At 40.3% G+C, this 18,700-nt stretch overlaps 1 protein-coding gene across 1 annotated transcript; it reads right to left on the bottom strand.

The window, feature by feature from the left end:
• Positions 1-12,622: 12,622 nt before the first annotated feature.
• sf3b5 (splicing factor 3b, subunit 5) lies at positions 12,623-14,091 on the bottom strand. The gene is made up of 2 exons (XM_022203792.2): positions 13,957-14,091; positions 12,623-13,256 (listed from the first exon to the last, which is right to left on the bottom strand). The coding sequence occupies exon 2, from the start codon at positions 13,228-13,230 to the stop codon at positions 12,970-12,972; it is 261 nt and encodes an 86-aa protein (XP_022059484.1). The 5' UTR covers positions 13,231-13,256; positions 13,957-14,091; the 3' UTR covers positions 12,623-12,969.
• Between the last annotated feature and the right edge of the window lie 4,609 nt (positions 14,092-18,700).

The raw sequence follows: 18,700 nt of genomic DNA, 5'->3' as shown, positions 1-18,700 counted from the left end.
GAAATTTACAGCCTGTCTGGAAACTGAAAAGTGTAGCAGTTAGTGCCAATTAGGCCGTTCTTGGATGTCAGAAAAACATAGAAAGCCTTTAACTAGGCTTTTCTCAACACCTTCCTTGTGCCAAAGTGGCGCGGATGACAGCATAATTACTCAGGGAAGCTTTCATTGGGCTTCCCTGTGCTGTGTGGCTGTGGCTTTGGATGTATTTAGGTTACAAAAGGACAAATGATTCTGCAAAAAGAAAGATGACGCATGTATTTTAGTAGTAGTACTGTGGCTCAAAGGAACGTGGGTCCAAAGTATGACTGTAAGATACATCTGTTGTGTAGTTTCTAATGAAAACAAATGTTCTTGGTTGCCAAAAGATGAATCCAAATTAGTTTAGTGAGTCTCTGAACCTTCCTCTAGCGCCACCTTGATTGAAATATTAACTTTCAGATGAAGCTCCAAGAAAATTTGACCTTAAATTTGGCTTTAGAAAGACTATGAACATTCCGTAGTTAGAAAAAAACAACAGCAAGTATCGCTCTGTTGTGAATTTATTGACAAAATCTTATCATTAAGTCTTCATCTGAGCATTTACGACAACAGACAGCTCCGGCTTTGCAACAGCTGTTCGCCTGAGAGGACGCCCTCAACACCCAGAGCCACCAGTCCTTCACTGATAGCACTCAGAAAAACAGCCACAACCCAAACGAACACCTCTGAGCAAGTGTGTGTTGGTTTATATGTCAGCTTCCGATGTGAATGACCATTAAAATCAAATTTCAGTCCCACCAGAGAATGGGCTTTCAAGATTTTAAGACCATGTGGGCGTAATGGAGTCAGGTCTGAAGGAGAGCACAGGAAAATGAGAGCTGGAGATGGAAGGATGCTCGAGGAGAGGTGGAAGGAGATTGCAGAGACATAGATGGGAGGAAATGAGACTGTCAAAGACTTGAATCACTGGCGAGACCTCAGTTTCCACTTTAGAGGCCTCCTATAATCTGCTGGCCTCAGGATTGGTTTGGGGAAATTATTGTGCACCAGTTTGACCTCAGTGACAGGAAAAGGTGTAATATCTATATATGTGTATATAATTCTGGCAGTGGTGATCATCGGTTTTATAGAGCAAGGATGGACAGTAAGATAACTGCAGCAGCTGGTGCTCATTAAATGCCCTTCTGGGGCACAGTAATCATAAACCCGCTCTCGGCTCTTTTTCCCAGCCAACACTTCCACCTTAAATCCTCACCGTTATGTTGAACTTTACTCCATCGTTCTCCGCAGCCACATTTTTTCAACCTGAACCTTCTAATCTAAACTGATGTCTTTTTTTTAAAGGTGGTAAAAAGTAAAAAAAAAAAGCAACCAAGAGTTTCTGCTTTTTTGGCAAACCGGCTGTAAGCGCACACATCCATACAGACTTCAAGCTTTAATGAGGTTTCCTGGCGAGGATAGGAAGGCAGTTTAGTCTCTGGCACACTGCCTGGAGGCCTCGACTGTAATGCAGCACAGTTCGAAAAGAGTGGTGCTCCCTGCGGTTTCAAAAAGTGTGATTATTGGAGGTATTTTTCTGCCCTGTCATACTGTAGCATGTCATACATATTACAGTGAGTCCACTCGAGTTAAAGTTTTTGGGAGATTGCGTAAAAATCAGCCTTTATTTATCTGCATTTATTCTCATTGTTTAACTCCACGGAAGAGGTGTCAACACTTTATGAGATTAATGCATATTTTAGTCTTGCAGCCAAATATTTTATTATTTAGTGCATGCGTGTGACCATCACCAGCCCTCCCTGAAAGCTAAACTGACATTCTTTATTACAATTCCCTGTTAAGAGCCAGGGAGGGCAGTGCTACACCTCAGTGGTGACGTGCAGGGAAACAAAGGGTGGACAGGACGAAACAAGACGGACAGGGACAGGGACTAGCAAGCGGTGCTATTACAGGTGCTGTATTCCCGACTATTAATTACCCATCAATAAGACAAACAAACAAACGCACACAAAACAGAAAAACCAAAGAAACAAAAAAGATAAATGAATAAATAACCAAACGGTACTGAACACCATAGTTGTGGGTGTCATGTCAGTATAGAGTGGAATAGGCCAGAAGAAGATACTAGAGAAAAGGAGAGTGGGTTTAGTGTGAGTTTAGACTCTGGAGAGAGTCTCAGCACATTCTGGCGGGTCCCACCACTTCTCAACAGTGGAACTCGACAGGAACTGGTGGGACCTGAACAGACATGCACATGCAAGTGTGAAAGACCCCGAAGTCCAGAACAGCTATCAAGGCAAGGCAGAGTCAAGCTGACAGGGTGCCCCCCACACAGGCCGCAGGAGCCACGGGGCAGCACCCCCAGGGAGCATCCAGGGCCACCGTGTACCACACGGACCCCAAGGACAAGAGGGAGCAACTACCGACACCCCAAGCACGCCAGAACCGACCCAGGCAGCCCGGGGCAAGAGGACCCACCCGCCACCCATGCCCCAACCCCACCCGCCACCCATGTCCCAACCCCACCCGCCCCAGCCCCCACACCTCACCACCCCACTCGCTGTCCCAGTTTGTCACATAATACCACTTTTTGAGGCTGCTTGGCATCACATTTTAACACACCGGATGGTTTTGAACACAGGAGTCATTCTGCCTCATTTCACAGAATGCCCCACACCTGGCATTCTTCAGTTTGACAGATTTTTTTTTTAAATTGGTGAATATTATTTGACTTGACCATACTTAAGCCCTCCAGCGTGCTCTGGGTCTACCCCGGGGTCTCTTCTAGGCAGACGTGTTTGGAAGGGAAGTCTCCCAGAGGCATACGAATCAGACAGCCAAACCACCTCATCTGGCTCCTTTCAATGTGAAGGAGCAGCTGCTCTACTCTGAGCTCCCTCCGGATGTCCGAGCTTCTCACCTTATCTCTAAGGCTGAGCCCAGCCACCCTGTGGAGGAAGCTCATTTCAGCCGCTTGTATCCACGATCTTGTTCTTTTGGTCACTACTCAGAGCTCATGACCATAGGTGAGGGTTGGAACGTAGATGGACTGGTAAATTTAAAAGCTTCACCTTGAGACCCAGCTCCTTCTTCACCATGACGGCTTGGTACAGCACCCACATTACTGAATACCGCACCAATCCACCTGTCCATCTCACGCTCCATTTTCCCATTACTCCTGAACAAGGTCCCGAGATGCTTGAACTTCTTCGTTTGGGGAAGCAACTCTCCAAACAAAGGAGTTTAAAGTTCACCTTTAAATACTGAAATTTAAAGGTGAACTTTTATTGCACAAAGGTCTGCTCACTGGAACCCTATTACTGCATTCCCCAGGATCTCTGTTGCGTTTAGCTCTAGTAAATGATGCCAGACACGCACTCCTGCCCCCCCCCCCCACAAAAATATTCCTGTGTTGTTTCCTGCAGCAGAGTCATTATTTGTTGTGTTTTATCTCGGATGTTTCCACTCCGCTGCTGAGCCAATCTGAGCTGCTGAGACTGAAGCAGAAAGCAGGAGAGCAGGAAGAAGCGATGGGTTTCAGGAGGGGGTGTAAGCAGTAAAGAAGACGTGGGCAAAGAGTTTAATGGAGGAGAACAGTGGAGGAGCTGAGACAGATAGATGGATAAAACAAGTGGGTTGCCACGGGCGCCGGTAATTGAATTTTGGGGAACTTTTATATTTGATGAGGGTGACTGTGCTTCCTGGACCTGTGCACCGTTTGGCTGAGCTCCTGTGTAATCAGAGGAGAGGGCGGATGTGGACGAGTGGCCGCATCAGCATGAACACAGAAAGGCCAAGTGCTTATTAACAGGTGCCATTCAATGCTACCACCATTATAAATGCAAACACACTCCTCCTGCTGATGCAATTTCCAGTCTAATTATAGTTTTGAAGAGTGAGGAGAGAGAAATCATTTTCTCGAGCATCAAGACTCTGTGGTGCTCTGACTGGCCACAGAGACGAGGTGAGGCTACAGTGTGACATGAGACTGGATTGATTTATTGAGTGTTTAGTTGTTCTAGGAGACATATATTGACTTTAGTACAGTTGAACAGCTTCAAATGGAGCTGAATATAAATCGTAATTTGAAGTTTCATTTGACAAGGTCTGTATGATAGGTGGAGGTTGTAGAGAAATGTGAGGAGTCCTTGGCGACTGGATGGATGTGATTTAATGAGCTCAGATAAAGGCTCTGATGGAAACTGACAGTGAATGAAGTGGAGGAAGATTGACACTGAAACGACGGCTCACAGCTGCAGAGAAATGATCTGTTTTGAGATCTGACAGCAGTGAAATGACAAGAAATGAGATTGGTTTCTGCGAGGAGAACGTCTGCAGTCAGCCGATGTGATGAGTTTGAAGCAAGAAGAGAGAAACGATGTGATTACATCGTTAGAATCTAAATAGATTCCCTGATTGAATTTATGTGAAGCTTCATTTCTCTGCAGGTTTCAGCCTCAGTAACTGGAGATAATAAAAAAAACAACTGTAAAACAGTTCTAAAGTTACTGATTTACCTGTCGGTCAAAATATAATTGCTGGACTTTTTGTATCATAGTTGACATTTTTCCTGTTTTCAGACCTAAAACCAACACGGCCGCAAATAACCAAGCACCACATGGCATTTTTACACAAAGATTCTTCTAAATATTATATATTCAATTGAGTGAAATTGAAATTTATTTACAAATATATTGTAGTAAACTTATTGACATGTGATAAATTCACACTTGACTCACACGCTACTTTATATTAAATAACTCAGAAACCCTTGGAGTATTTCCAGTCTTTTCTTCAAGAGGAAATGACATCATGTGGAGCAGGTCATGTGATCTGGAATTAACACACTTCCTTGACAGGTGTTTTTGTAACGGGGAGCTTAGTTGGAAGTGATTTCTCGGACACGGATACAATTAGTTATTTTCCGTATAGAATGTGATACATTGCCAAAAAATAAATATCTGTCACTATTATCTCAACTTAATAAAAACAACGCAATCAAAATTATTTTTGAATGAACTCATTTTATTATTGCTGAGCTAATTAGAAGGTGGTTGTTATTAAATTCGGATGGTTATTTAGTTGACATTTTAGGATTTTAGTTTTCATTTTTTGTTAATAAATGATTGTTTCCATAATAAATAATTCTGGAATTTGTAAAGACATGGTCATAATAGCATAAAAACTTTTTTTTTTTTTGCTTGTAATGAAATTGTATGCAAGATATATCCCATGGACTCCAGAAGTCCCTTAATTATATATTGACCTATACAGCTGATGTGATGAGTTAGAAGCAGGGACGGATCCAGATTAACTTTAGTGGGGGGGCACAGGGGGTACAACAGATACTTTGGGGGGCCACCGAATAGTTGGAAGAACAAATGAAAGCTGCTGCCAACCTCTCGCTTTTACAAAGTATTTTTCATGGTTTTCTTTGGCTCTTTAACCCAAGGAAAGCTGTATATGACCTTTTCATTTTGGTCTGTTAACATTCAAATTGTGATGAACTTGCTTCCTTGTTTATGTGAATTACAGCATCATCAGCTGAAGCATCTGCCTGTTATGTAAAACCAGTAAGCTCAACAACAGAATCCTGAGGGCAATTAAGTGAAAAATATTGTGCAAGAACAGTTCTTCTGTCTCTCTGCAGTTTTCTTAGACTGAATATCAAGTTCCATCCTTCCATTCTCTATACACCGCTTTATCCTCACTAGGGTCGCGGGGGTGCTGGAGTCTATCCCAGCTGACTCGGGTGAAGGCAGGGGACACTCTGGACTAGATCTGTACTCCAGCCTTATTCCCCCCGCCTCCCGACTTGTTTGATTGGGCCACCACCCAGTTCTCTCCACCTTCAGCCATCCGGGTGCACACCTGAAGAATACATCCATCCTCTATACACCGCTTTATCCTCACCAGGGTCGCGGGGGGTGCTGGAGTCTATCCCAGCTGATTCCGGAGAAGGCAGGGGACACCCTGGACAGGTCACCAGTCTGTCACAGGGCTACATATACAGACAAACAATCACACTCACATTCACACCTACGGGCAATTTAGAGTAACCAATTAATCTCAGCATATTTTTGGACTGTGGGAGGAAGCCGGAGTGCCCGGAGAAAACCCACGCATGCTCAGGGAGAACATGCAAACTCCATGCAGAAAGATCCCAGGCCCATCCCGGGATTCGAACCGGGATCTTCTTGCTGCAAGGCGAAAGTGCTAACCGCTAACCACTGTGCAGCCCGTGATGTAAAATTCCAAAGAAATTTTTTTTATTTTTTTATTTTTTATTTTTTGGGGGGGGCACATGGGGTGGCCAATCAGATCAAAGGGGGGACCTCTGCCCACCCCACCCCACACCCCTTGGAAGATCAGCCACTGGTTAGAAGCAAGAAAAGAAAAAAATATGTAATTACAGCGTTAGAATCTTAAAGATTCCCTGACTGAGTTTTTGTGAAACTTCATTTCTCTGCAGGTTTCAGCCTCATTTACTGGAGATTTAAACAAAAAAAACGAAATAATTCTAAACTTACTGATTTAATTGTAATAAATTAGTCTGACGGTGAATTATCCCACTTTTCAAACCAACAAAGAAGCCGTTTTAATTATTCAAACTTTCAGTCTTGACTAGTGAATGATGAGAACATGAGCCATCAAAGTGCTCCTCTTCCTTCCTTTGAACATGCTTCATATACGGGACTTTAAGTGGCTGCTTTCATCTGTACTATATAGAGTGCACTCAGAAGAACAATACATGAAAAGGAAGCATTGGTAGAAACTGAAAAAGACTGGTGCCTGCAGACTGCAGTGCTTTGATTAGTGACAAGCTTAAAAAAAATAATGAGAAGTTTCAAGTTGCCTCAGAGTTTTATTCAAATTCTTTGATTGAAAAGACACACGCTCTCACATTTCCGCCAGCATGCCGACGTGTCTCTGCATACAATCTACACTGTTTCATTCCACAAGCTCATGTTGCTCGATTATAATTAAATCAAACCTTGAATAAGAAACTTACATCGAAGCAATTTATCTACAGTTGATGCTCCACTGATATCTTGACTGTTAACTTACGTGGGCATAGTGTTCAGGCAGGTTTTCTTTTAGGGCTTTGTCTGCATCAGCACAACTGAGCAGTTGAAGGTATCCAGCTGCTAAGTTTTTCCTTTTCATTTTGTGAACTGTTAGAGTTGAACTTGTACATACATTTATCATAATCAAGCCCTAGGGCATTAACTAACTGTACAGTGTTTTTATATAATAATTTTCACTAAATACCCACACACACACATATCTTGCTCTCCTAGTCTGTATATTTCCACTCTTTCAGCTTAGCACACCCACTTGTGTAACTCGAGCTATTTCTTATCTTATGCCATGTCTTCACTTCTGCTTGTGTATAAAATAAACCTTGTATGGGAGCAGTCCTTTGTAGTTCGCACTAACGTGTTACACTGTACTGCGTTACCCTTGCAAGTAAAATTACTGTCTCCGTGTGTGTTTCTGATTTGGTGAAGATCTTATGTGGGAGCTCTCAGTGGAGCTTCTCTCTGACATGAACTTAGGTCAATATTCAAATCTGTACTCTTACAAAGTCCCAGCACAAAACATTTCAAGGTTAAAGCTCAACTTAGACAAAACCAAAGACATGTTGTTCCAGAAGTATTACTCATCAGCTAGGAGCTCTAGAGGGCACTCAATATCTTTATTTACCTCATTTTATATCTAAACATTCAATTCCACAGCTTACAAACAGTTTTTACTGCAAATATAGAATGTATAAAATGAGTGTTCAATATTGTTGCAATGGCCTTGTTGTATGAAGGTTTTATAGTGTATTGTGCTGCTAGGCAACACTGTGTTTATAATGTTTATAGTCATTGTAAAGGCTTCCAGGAGGAATAGACAGCAGTGAACAAGCCGTTTCCCCTCTTTGCTATATTCATTTATTTAAACCTTGATTAAAAAAAACTGCTTTAGAAAATTGAATGTTACACAGAACTGCATTTATAACTTATACGATTAGTGCAAAAAAGCTTTGATAGTGTTCTCCCTGTACTTTTGAGGTGAAAGCTGTCGGTGGTGAAAGATCAAAAAGATCCTCATAATTTCTGATACATGCTGGTGGTTTTTCAGTAGATTAAAAAGGAAAACTGCAGTACAGTGGGTTTTTATCTAAAAAGGGGCCGTTATAGTTGTTCTTGTGAGGCTGTAATCAGATGACACCCACCTGTGAGCCTCATTACCTTTAACAAAAGTGGCTCGGTCTCAACTGTTGGAGCTCAAAACCGCAGAGTCGACATCTATTTATGGCCTCGGAGGGAGCAAGTCGAGCAGTTTATGAGAGTGTTTTATGTTTGTGCGTGACGGCAGACCGACCGGCCTCATGCTGCTCTACTGCATGACTTGGCAGCGCCATCCAACCGAGTCTCGCAGTGAAGACAGATGGCGAGGACTTACCCCACTAAGAAAGCCTCACAGCCAGCCACGACGCACAACACAAGAACTTCCTTGGCGCCCACTGACAAGCCTCTCAATCCAACAATGACTCATGCATAGCATCCTCTCCCACCAAGAGTCTGGAAAAAAAAAAAAAATCACCTTAAGTCAGCATCCACGTTGCCTGCCGCTCTTTTCTGGTCACACATCTCACACTTCAGGCCAAACAAGAGTCCTTAGCGCTCAGTCTTGAGGCAGTTTGCTCTCTAAAACATTATCTTGTATATCAAACCCACGCACAGGATCAAACTGGCTGATTTAGATTCAACACTGGAGTCATTTTTGCATGCATCTACCCCGAGCTGTGTTTCATGACACTTTTTTAAAATCGGTGCTTGAGAAGTTAATTTGCTCTTTGAAATCTAATTGCTATTAAATTTATTCAAATATGCAAATGTAAAGTGCCTAAAACAGGCAGTTTGCAGCCTCACTATCCATTACTATCTGATAGCTTCCAAATACAGCACAGCAAGGCAAGGCTATAAGTCATGATGAACTTCATGCTCTCACATGTGTGGGCGGACAGTTGAGTACAAATGTGTAAGTGTTCCTTAATGTGAGAGACTGTAGGTGGACAAGTGATTGTAGAACGCGCAAGGCCAAACAAATGCTGAAGTCTACTGTTGTGCAGCTGTTTGTGTCCTTTTATACATTGCAAATGTTCTCAATTCCTGTTTCAAATCCATTGTTATCATCATCATCTACCTACAGTGTAACTTACTGGCATGTATCATCACCTTTTTATCAGCACAAAATTTCACTGCCCCAAAACTACAAAAACAGAATTATGAACCCTCATGCAGTTGGAACCATTAATCGGCTGCAGCTCAGCTTTGATTTGAGTAGATTTAAATCAGCACTGAGAGCATCCTGTGGGAAATAGAATTATTTGGGTCAATATATAATTGCAGGACTTTTTGTAACATAGTTGACATTTTCGCTGTTTTCAGGCCTAAAATCAACATGGCTGCCTATAACCAAACACCACATGGCATTTTTACACAAAGATTCTTCTAAATATTTGAAATACAATTGAAATTTATTTGTAAAGATATTGTAGTAAACCTGTTGACATGCCATAAATCCACACTTGACTCACACACTACTTTATATTAAATAAGTCAGAAAGCCTTGGAGTCTTCCAGTCTTTTCTTCAGGAGGAAATGACATCATGTGAAGCAGGTCATGTGATCTGGAATTAGCACACTTCCTGGAGAGGTGTTTTTGTAACGAGTAACTTAATAGAAAGTGATACAATTTGTTATATTGCCAAAAATGAAATTTCTGTCATGATTATCTCAAGTTAATAAAAAGAACTCAATCAAAATTATTTCTGAATCAGCTCATTTTATTATTGTTTAGCTAATTAGAAGGTGGTTGTTATTAAATTGGGATGGTTATTTAGCTGACATTTTAGTGATATCCAGTCATTTCTTAAGTGATTGTTTCTTTTACAATTATGGAATTTGTAAAAATATAATCATAATGAATGCAAAAAACATTATTTTTTACTTTTAATACAAAAAAGGATGCAAGATATATCCCATGGGGTTCAAAATCTCTCAGTTATATATCGATCCATTTCAAAACATGCAGTCAAAACTTTGTGGAGCTACAGACATATTTTAGTCTTTGACCCATAGCTTTCTGGTTTATATTCTTTTCACTGCAGCCGTCAGCAGCTCTTTGGTTGCCCTGTTGAATGATTAAATGCCAGACAATGAGTTTTAATTCATTAAGCTGAATCTGAGCACACAGAAATGCTCTGGTTCCTCTGTGTTAAAGTCCTGTGGCTTCCATCTGCGGTGAAACTATCAACAAATACCAGTGTGCCAGTTCTGTTGGCAGCCATACATGCCCAAGCCATTCCAGAAGAACTATATTTAACATGAGCTCTTCCTTGGCCTGAGGAGATAAAACTGGCCGAATCAGTAACTTCTTTTAAATCACTTCTTGAAAGCCACTTTTATAGAGTCACATTCAAGTAAAATTCTTTCATCACTCTCTGCATTTTTATCGTTTTTAAAAATTTCACTGCTTGTCGTCCCTCTTTGTAAGCTGCTGATCTTAACCTATTTCTTCTATTTTCTCTTCAGCTTCTCTCTTAAACCCCTTGTGTGATGCCGTCCGTTTAACTAGCTTTTAATCAGCTATCCATTCTGTACATTTTTATAACTTTTTATGTTCTACATGTCAAAGCACTTTGAATGTTCTTAAAGGTGCTGTAAATAATAAAGTTGTTATTATTATTCCTCCCCCTTCCTACCATTTTGACTTTTGCTATTTAACTCCTCTGAAGTTGCAGCTTTGAAGTGTTATCTTCACTGTCAGCAAACTTGGAGTTCAAGTGAATATCTAAACTGGATTTCTTCACCATGCAAGTGATTTTCCAGGTCTTCTGAAATACTTCTGTTCCCTGATTTATGAACTTGATTGGCATTTTCAAGTTTCCCTGTACCCAGACATTTTGTCTTACCTTTCCCTTTTCCACAGCGGTGCTGAGCGGGAAGTAATCTAACAGGTGGCTGAGGTAAAACTGCTCAGTAAACTGAACTCATATAGGAACAATGCTTCTCATCCAGGGCTCTGTCTGGAGGTGTTTAGGGAGAGGACCTTCAGTCATAGATTAACTCCTCCTCAGTGTAGGTCTGAGGGAAGGAAGTCCTTCCAACCAGCTGCATTCACACTTTTCAATTCTTAGTGATTCTTATTAAATAATGTTTTTAACTTTATATCTATTTATTTTCTAACTCACATATATATATATGACTATTGTGTTTGTAGGTTGTCTGTGTATCAAATGCTGCTGTTATAAATAATTTCCTTGTTAGGATCAATAAAGTATAAATTCTATATTATTCTTTGATATCACTCAGATTCTAATATATTTGTGCCTTTTTTTTAAAAAAAATCCTCATTATTTGCTCACTTCATCTCTCATATTGGCAGGCAGCTCTTAATTAACTCTGCACCACCAATGAGCCCTGCTGTGAATTAATGTTGAAATGGCACACGGCCGCTCAAGAAAGATGTAGCAGCTGAACAGACAATTACTCTGGAGGCTTTGCATTTTCAGTACTTTGCGTAAAAAAATAAAAATAAAAAATAATAATAAATCTTTCAGACTTGACATGCTCAAATTAAAAGCAAGACTGAGTACTTTTTTCCCCCTTTAACACAGTATCTATTATTATTTTTAATTAAACGTGCTGAAGAAAGCGCCTATAGAAATAAATTGTCAGTCCAAATACTGCTCTCATTAGTTTTAACCTGTCTGATTACTTAATGTATTTTCTTCTTTGTGTACAGACTGTATTTGCTACAAATCTGTTTTTATATTGGCTTTATGGTGACCAAAGAGTTTCTTTTCAAATTTTTTCGGCAGGTCTTCAAGCGCAATTTCTTTTAGCACAGTCATAGCCAAAATTCTGAACAAATCCTTTAAAAATAAAAAAAAGGCATTAAAAACCGTGAATTGATTGGCTCCACGAGAATAACAAATTTTCAGTATTGGGTCATTTTTTTGTAAACAAAAAAATATCACGTGTATTGTATTTGTTTGCATCTCTCTAATGCTGCTACACCTTTTGAAACACAAAAGATTTTTCCACAAATATTTCATGACAATATTTAAGAAAATTTTAGGAGTGTCTGAAAATGTTTCCTCCTTTGTCTTTTAGTCCACTTTTCTCTCACGTTCAGGCTGAGACACCCGATGTCCTGGTCTACTGTTAATAATTCAGTCCAATATAATAATAATAAAGTTCCATGAGAGGACGTGGATTTAAGGTCAGCGGTGATGATGAGGCCTGTGTGACCGACCCAATCAAACAGAACATCTGTGAGACGTCTGGCTCAGACACGCACTCTGCTCTCCACCAAATGAGGAAATATATCTTAGATGAATGCTGCCAACTCCTCCTGTGCCACCACAGACTTGGCATCACTACACCAAGTAAGATTAATTAAAGTTGTTCTCTTTGTAGTGGCTGCAATAAATCACTTTTTGTTGGTTTTACTTCAATCTAGTACCCATCGGGGTGCAGTCTGGGTAGAAATTATGACTTGAAAAATGCATGAACGACTGACTGATATTAGCTATGAACTGTCAAATATAAGAGCATGGAAATCTAGCAATAATGTGAAGATGTCAGAATGGAAAAAGACAAATTTTTATTAAATCAAAACAGAATTTTCTATCAAAAACATCTTCATCGCTTCATACAAATACTTGACAGGTGACGGTGCGCCACTCTGGACAGGTTTTCTATTATCTTCTCTGGTGAATGTTGAGCTTGTGAAGCCCTCAGTCGTCTCCTCTTTGTTGGCAATTGTCCTCAAAGCTCCACACGCAAAGAATATGAAGATCTGGTTCAGTCAGTGATGACTGAGTCATGGAGGGATGTTGAAGTTCTAATTTTATGGTCAGGAATCTTTAACAGAATATATGCAGGAAGAAAGACAAAAAAAACATCCACAGCTCATTCTTGTTCTTCATCAGGCGTCGTCAGGTTTGTCTGCTGGCGGTCCGCATGGCTGAAGCATCTTCTCCATCAGGTTGAAGCGAACACGCGCTTTGCTCTCGTTCTCAGAGACGGAGAAGTAGTTGAGCAAGTCAAAGTGTCCCATGTAGGAGCAGTAAGAGTCACGGTGCTGGTTCACCAGCCATTCCCATTTGCTGGTGTCAGCGTGTCCCGTACCGATGTACTTTGACTGAAGATGCTCCAGCTGACTGTGGATGTTGTATCGGTCAGTCATTCTGGACGAGATGACAGTTCTGGAGACTTTTGTAGGACAGGGAGGGAAAAATAAAATATATCAGATGATGCAGAATTCATGCACAAGTAGGCAGTTGGCATACTAAAACACACTTTTATAGACTTACTTTCAAGTAAAGCTCTCTTTTATCACCCTCTGTCTTTTATCCCTTTTAAAATTTTCCCTGCTTATAGTCCCTCTTTCTAACCTCCTTATCTATTTCTATCTTTAATTTTCTCTTCAGCTTCTTTCTTAACCCTCTTGTGTGATGTCGTTTATTTAACAAACCTTTAATTAGTCATCAGTTATGTACATTTGTCTTTTTTTCTACCTGTCAAAGCACTTGGGAATGTTCTTCTTAGATGTGCTATACACATCAAGTTATTATTACAGTTAGTATACGGAGTTAAATGGAGATGAGCTTTTCAGTGTTTAAGTTATTATATTCGATCCTTTGAAAAACACCAACGTCAAAAAGAAAAATAAGAATTTCATCTTGCTTGAAATGGCTATTTGCTGATTACGACATTAAATAAAAGTAAAAAGCTCCTTCGACTTAAACTGCCTTCCTGCGCTTTTGTTATTAGCCGGCTAACCATGCTAACGGCTAGCTAGCCGAATAGCCCATTTAACGTCCCGTCGAGCCGCGACTTAAACTGCACTCTGGGCTAAATTTCCGTTTTAAAGTGAACATAAAGAGACAATCTGAGACAAAAACATACTTACAGGAAATATAAAGAGCTCAAGAGCGAGGACAGAAGCTGTGAATAACACCAAGGAACGTTCACGATGCTACACAACACCACCGAAAGGTCTCTTCCGGTTGGTTCGCCCCCTAAAATATACCGAGGAAGAACAAATTCCGGAACCTTTCTTTCCAATCTAATTTCTCTGCACCAGCAGCGTCGCTTGGCCTGAGCGTCTGAATCTATAACCTGTAGTGTTTTGGGAATAATCCCCGATTTTAGTTTTGCCTTAGAAAACACTTGAATCTCATAGCTGCTCTTCACAAATTCTAATGGCTCTGTTTATTTTGATTTCTTTTGGTTGGTTGACCATTAAAAACTCGAGTTATGTTTTAGAAGAGGAACCTTTTTCATAGTAGAATTTCTTTGGCAAGCCTGGGATAGAAGGCAGCATATTTTGTTTGAGAACTGAGCAGCAAAATAATGTTTGTTCTGGTTGTATTGCTGCAGTGTTAGTATACTGATGTCTTGTAAACCCATGAGGGTTGGGCATGCTTGTGTGCATGACACGAAAATAAAGAAATCAGATTATATCTAATGGCAGTACCGATTTGTTTTTATGATACTAAAGCCATAATAATATATGTGACGTATTTTTGTAGTTCTTTGTGGATTGACCTGGTTCTACTTTAATAACTGCTTAAGTCATTTTTAAGCAAAAAAGACAAAAAACAAACAAAAAACATCAAATGTAGCAATTTGCAGCACTTCTGAGCCCCTTCCATTATAAAACATTTAATATTTTGGGTTCAGATCTGTTGGGCAGACAAAAAATCATATTAAATGATGCCAGTTTGAAATTTGAGAAACTATGATGCAATTTTCAGTTTTCTGATGTTTTATGTGACAAAATAATCAATGACAAAAATCAATGAATTGAGTTCCAACCAAATAACTCAAAGAAATAAAAGAGAAAAGAATGACCCTTAGGACTTTGTTACATCCCAGCTCTTCTAGAGTCAAATGGCAGAACCAGGTGTTGTTAGTTTGGTAAAGCAATTTAATCGCTTAGTAACATAATTAATGGAAAATAGTTGATAAGAAGACAGGGCTGGTGGGTGCTGCTAAATCAACAAACGTAAATAACAAATGATGACTAGGGTTGCAAACCACTTTAACAGAATAAAAGAAGGCAACAAAACTCCTCCCCAAACTTAAAGATGAGGCAGCAACACCCCTGGCCAACAAAAGTAAGTAAACTAACTAATTAAATTCACTAAAAGGAGCTACGAGTAACCATTGGTGGCCACAGAAAACCCAGATTAATGCTTGATTCACAGTTGCAACCCTGTTAGCAGGAGCTACACATTTCTGCATCGATGACAGGCAGAAAGGTGAGCTGCTCACATTAGACCACAGCCAGCTGGACTGAGGGTTTTTGCTCCAGCTTTATACCAGGTGTAGGGAATTGCTGCAGCCTGATTGGAGGGGAACCTGGTGGTTGATGGTTCAATCTGTCAAAATGTCAAACAGGTGAGGTCTGGAGCTCTTCAACCAGCTCTAATCAAGAGTTCCACTACAAACAGCTTTAAAGAATCCCATAAAGTGCATAAAAAACATCCCATAAATAAACTGATTTTCATCTGGTGGCATTGAGGAGCATTAAGAGCTTATCAATGCAAGATAAAAAAAAAATTGGTGCAACTTTTACATGCGATCGTTCCTGTAAATATTCATAAATTAATCTCATTCCAAGGCACACAGTCAGAGAACCACTGGCCTGACAAGCCTGCACTCGCTTTGATATTAATGTTTGATGTTAATGTGGAACATAAGCATTAAAGCGGATTGGCCTCAGTTTGCCTGGAGGACTGTGTCTCATATTTTATCTTCATTTTATTCTGAACTTCAAAGTGGTGCAATGAAGAGGTCAAAGTATTTAAAGATTTGTGGTCTGGGCTGAGCATCTAGTGTTTCAAGATCCTAAATACACATTTGAATTGCAATGATTATGACTTAATTGGACTGCAAAATGAGCTTTGAGATGTGGCTGACTGTTTGCACATTTGTACTACAATAAAGAATTAATTTCAGATGATTCAGGAAGTAACACAATCAATGCCCCATTTTGCTCTTGTTTTCGGGGCATTTGTTTGTTAAATCATTAAGACTTCATCTGTCTCTATTGTCTGCTGTTGAAGTTTACGTTGTTTTCTGTCCTGTTTTCTGTTAATTGCCAAACTTGTCAGTGTCTGTCCATCAGTCTCAGCGGCTTTGGAGTTTCCGCTCACAGAGTTCATATAAACAGTGCAGTTTCAAGTTTTGTAGCTTTTGTTGGGTCCAGATTGTGGCGGAGCTGCTGAGGCTGTGAGCTGTTAGAGGAACCGAGGCTCATTATTGTGCAGCCGGCAGTAGGTTTCACTTGAACGCTCTGTTGCTAGTAGCAACCACGACTACCGCAGCTCCATGGCAGTGACACTTTAACTGCCAACTTCAAGCATTTTGTCAGATCCGTGACGAAAAACACCTTCTACCTGGTGTCTGAATGCCCATGTGGACCATTTTCTTTATGTTCTTTATTTCAGAACCGTAGTTTGGAATCTGAGCTGCAAAATTCAGTTTAGTTTAGTCTTCAGCAACTTAACCATTAATTCCCTGAGGCTAGTGTGTTGCAAAGTAACTTTTCATAAAACAACTTTGCGCTATTTTTATTTCGTTATTCAACAAAATGATGCCTTAGTGTTGGCTTGGCTTTTCAGGCCCAGAGGCTACGTCCATCTTTTATTTACAGTGTATAGCAGTCCAACATAAAACACAATAAGAAATGAGTCTGCTGGAGGGAAAACACATGAATATTTTGTGTGTAAAATGCATTACAGTGTTTCTGGCATCATTCTTTACACACTGAATGAAACAGAAATGCTGAATGAATACAGTAATAGCATTCAGAAGTATAGAGCGAGCAGGCATTGGATGTTTATGACCAAATACAGAGTGATTTTCTGGTCAGAACTGTTGTGGAAGCAGTTTTGTGAAATGAAAGGCCACCTTGAAGTACCCTGAGGTAACAAATGCGGTTTAACCACACATGAAACAAATGGCAAGCTTTTTGAAATAAAGGTCATCAGCCACCCTTTAAACCAAACAATTACCTTTTTATTCAGATTCTGAGCACACAAATTAAAGGACCAATGTGTGGAATATACAAGTGGTGAGGCTGCATATCGAATAATGGAATGTATATAAAAGAAGAAGTGAAATCAACATGGAAAAGCCTTAACTTAGTGCCTGCATTCTTTCTAATGGCCAGCAGGGGGAGACTCCTCTGGTTGTAGACATTCTATTAACTATTTCTCTGCTGATCTGTTCGCTCAGTAAACATCTTGTTAATGAGTTCATCATCTCAATTGCTAGTTTCCAGGCTTTTTGTTAATTTTGTAAACTATGGTCCCATTTAGAGGAAAATACACCTCAAAGCAGGGTGTGTTATAGGGCGGGTCTGCCTGGTGATTGACAGGTTGCTGCTATATTGCACGAGTCCTTGAGTTGTCAGTCAGATCCAGCTCTTGCTCATTGCATTGAAGTTTAAAAAACAAAGATGGCAACAACAAAATTCCACAGTCAAGGTCCAAACAGTAGTCCACAAACCAATGAGGGGTTACACCAGCACTCTGAGCTAGCTAAACACTAAAGTCAGGTATGCATACCAAGTTCACCGTAACAATTATCACTAAACACAAGGTACAGCTGAGGTCTGTGGGAACTGGAGTGTTTAGTCATAAACCAGAGCAGTGGACATTTTTTAAAAAAAAGTAAAACTTATGTTTTTATGTTGTTGTTCGATACTTTTATTGTTATTACTTCATCAAGGAATGTGGCAACGTTATGTGACAATCAGCATACGTTTGTACTTCTGTCTGTCTGTTTATCTGTCTGCAACATTACTCAAAAACAGATAAATGGATTTGGATGAAATTTTCATGGAAGGTCAGAAATGGAACAAGGACCACCTGATAAGATTCTGGCAGTGATGCAGCTTGTAGCCTGGATCCACCGATTTGTTGAAGATTTCTGTGTCGTTGCGAGATAGCAGCACGGCGTCACTGTAACCATGACAAGAAGTGAACACTACGTAAGCCACCTGCCGACAATTAAATGATTGCGATCCTACTACAAATCCACCACTTTGGACTTTTCTTGTGTTATTGTTGCGGTTGTTGTTATCGCAGCATGAAGACGTCTGTGTATGTGAGGGTTTGTCTTCCGGTTTCCTCTCATAGTCCAAAGACAGACATGATAGGTTGGTTGCTTCTAAACTGACTGCCTGGTTGTTTTCGCTCTCTATTAGCGCTGGGATGGACTGATGATCTGTCCAGGCTGGAATAGACTGCAGCTCCCTGCATCCTGCCATGAATAAAGCTAATAGATGGTTGCATGTCTGTTAGAGGCAATAAAGAATAGTCAGGGGATCAATAAAGTCAACAGGATTCAGATGTTCCTCAGTGAGCCATCATTGTCTAGTCCCCACTTTCACTGGAATGCATCCAGTAGTATGTTGTGCTGTAACTGAAAATTGCAAGATGGCTGCTGTCAAAAATCTGGTTTAAATCTGACATTTCTACAGAAAAGGACTACAGACAAGCTGTTTACTTTTCCGTGAATGACTCCTCTCCTGCTGTTGAGGTATATCGAGGTTTTGTTCCGCTTATTTATAGTGTGTTCATCCCTGAGCCACTAAAATAAAAAGAAAGGTGTGACTGTTTTACTGCAGGCATTTAAATGCA

The sequence above is a fragment of the Acanthochromis polyacanthus genome, chromosome 15 (assembly GCF_021347895.1).
Source record: "Acanthochromis polyacanthus isolate Apoly-LR-REF ecotype Palm Island chromosome 15, KAUST_Apoly_ChrSc, whole genome shotgun sequence".
Taxonomy (NCBI): domain Eukaryota; kingdom Metazoa; phylum Chordata; class Actinopteri; family Pomacentridae; genus Acanthochromis; species Acanthochromis polyacanthus.
Note: the sequence above shows the minus strand (reverse complement) of the source record. Positions and strands in the feature narration are given on the sequence as shown.

Bases quoted from the DNA above. Each gene is read 5' to 3' on its own strand.
- sf3b5 (XM_022203792.2), bottom strand. From the start codon at position 13,230: ATGACTGACCGATACAACATCCACAGTCAGCTGGAGCATCTTCAGTCA.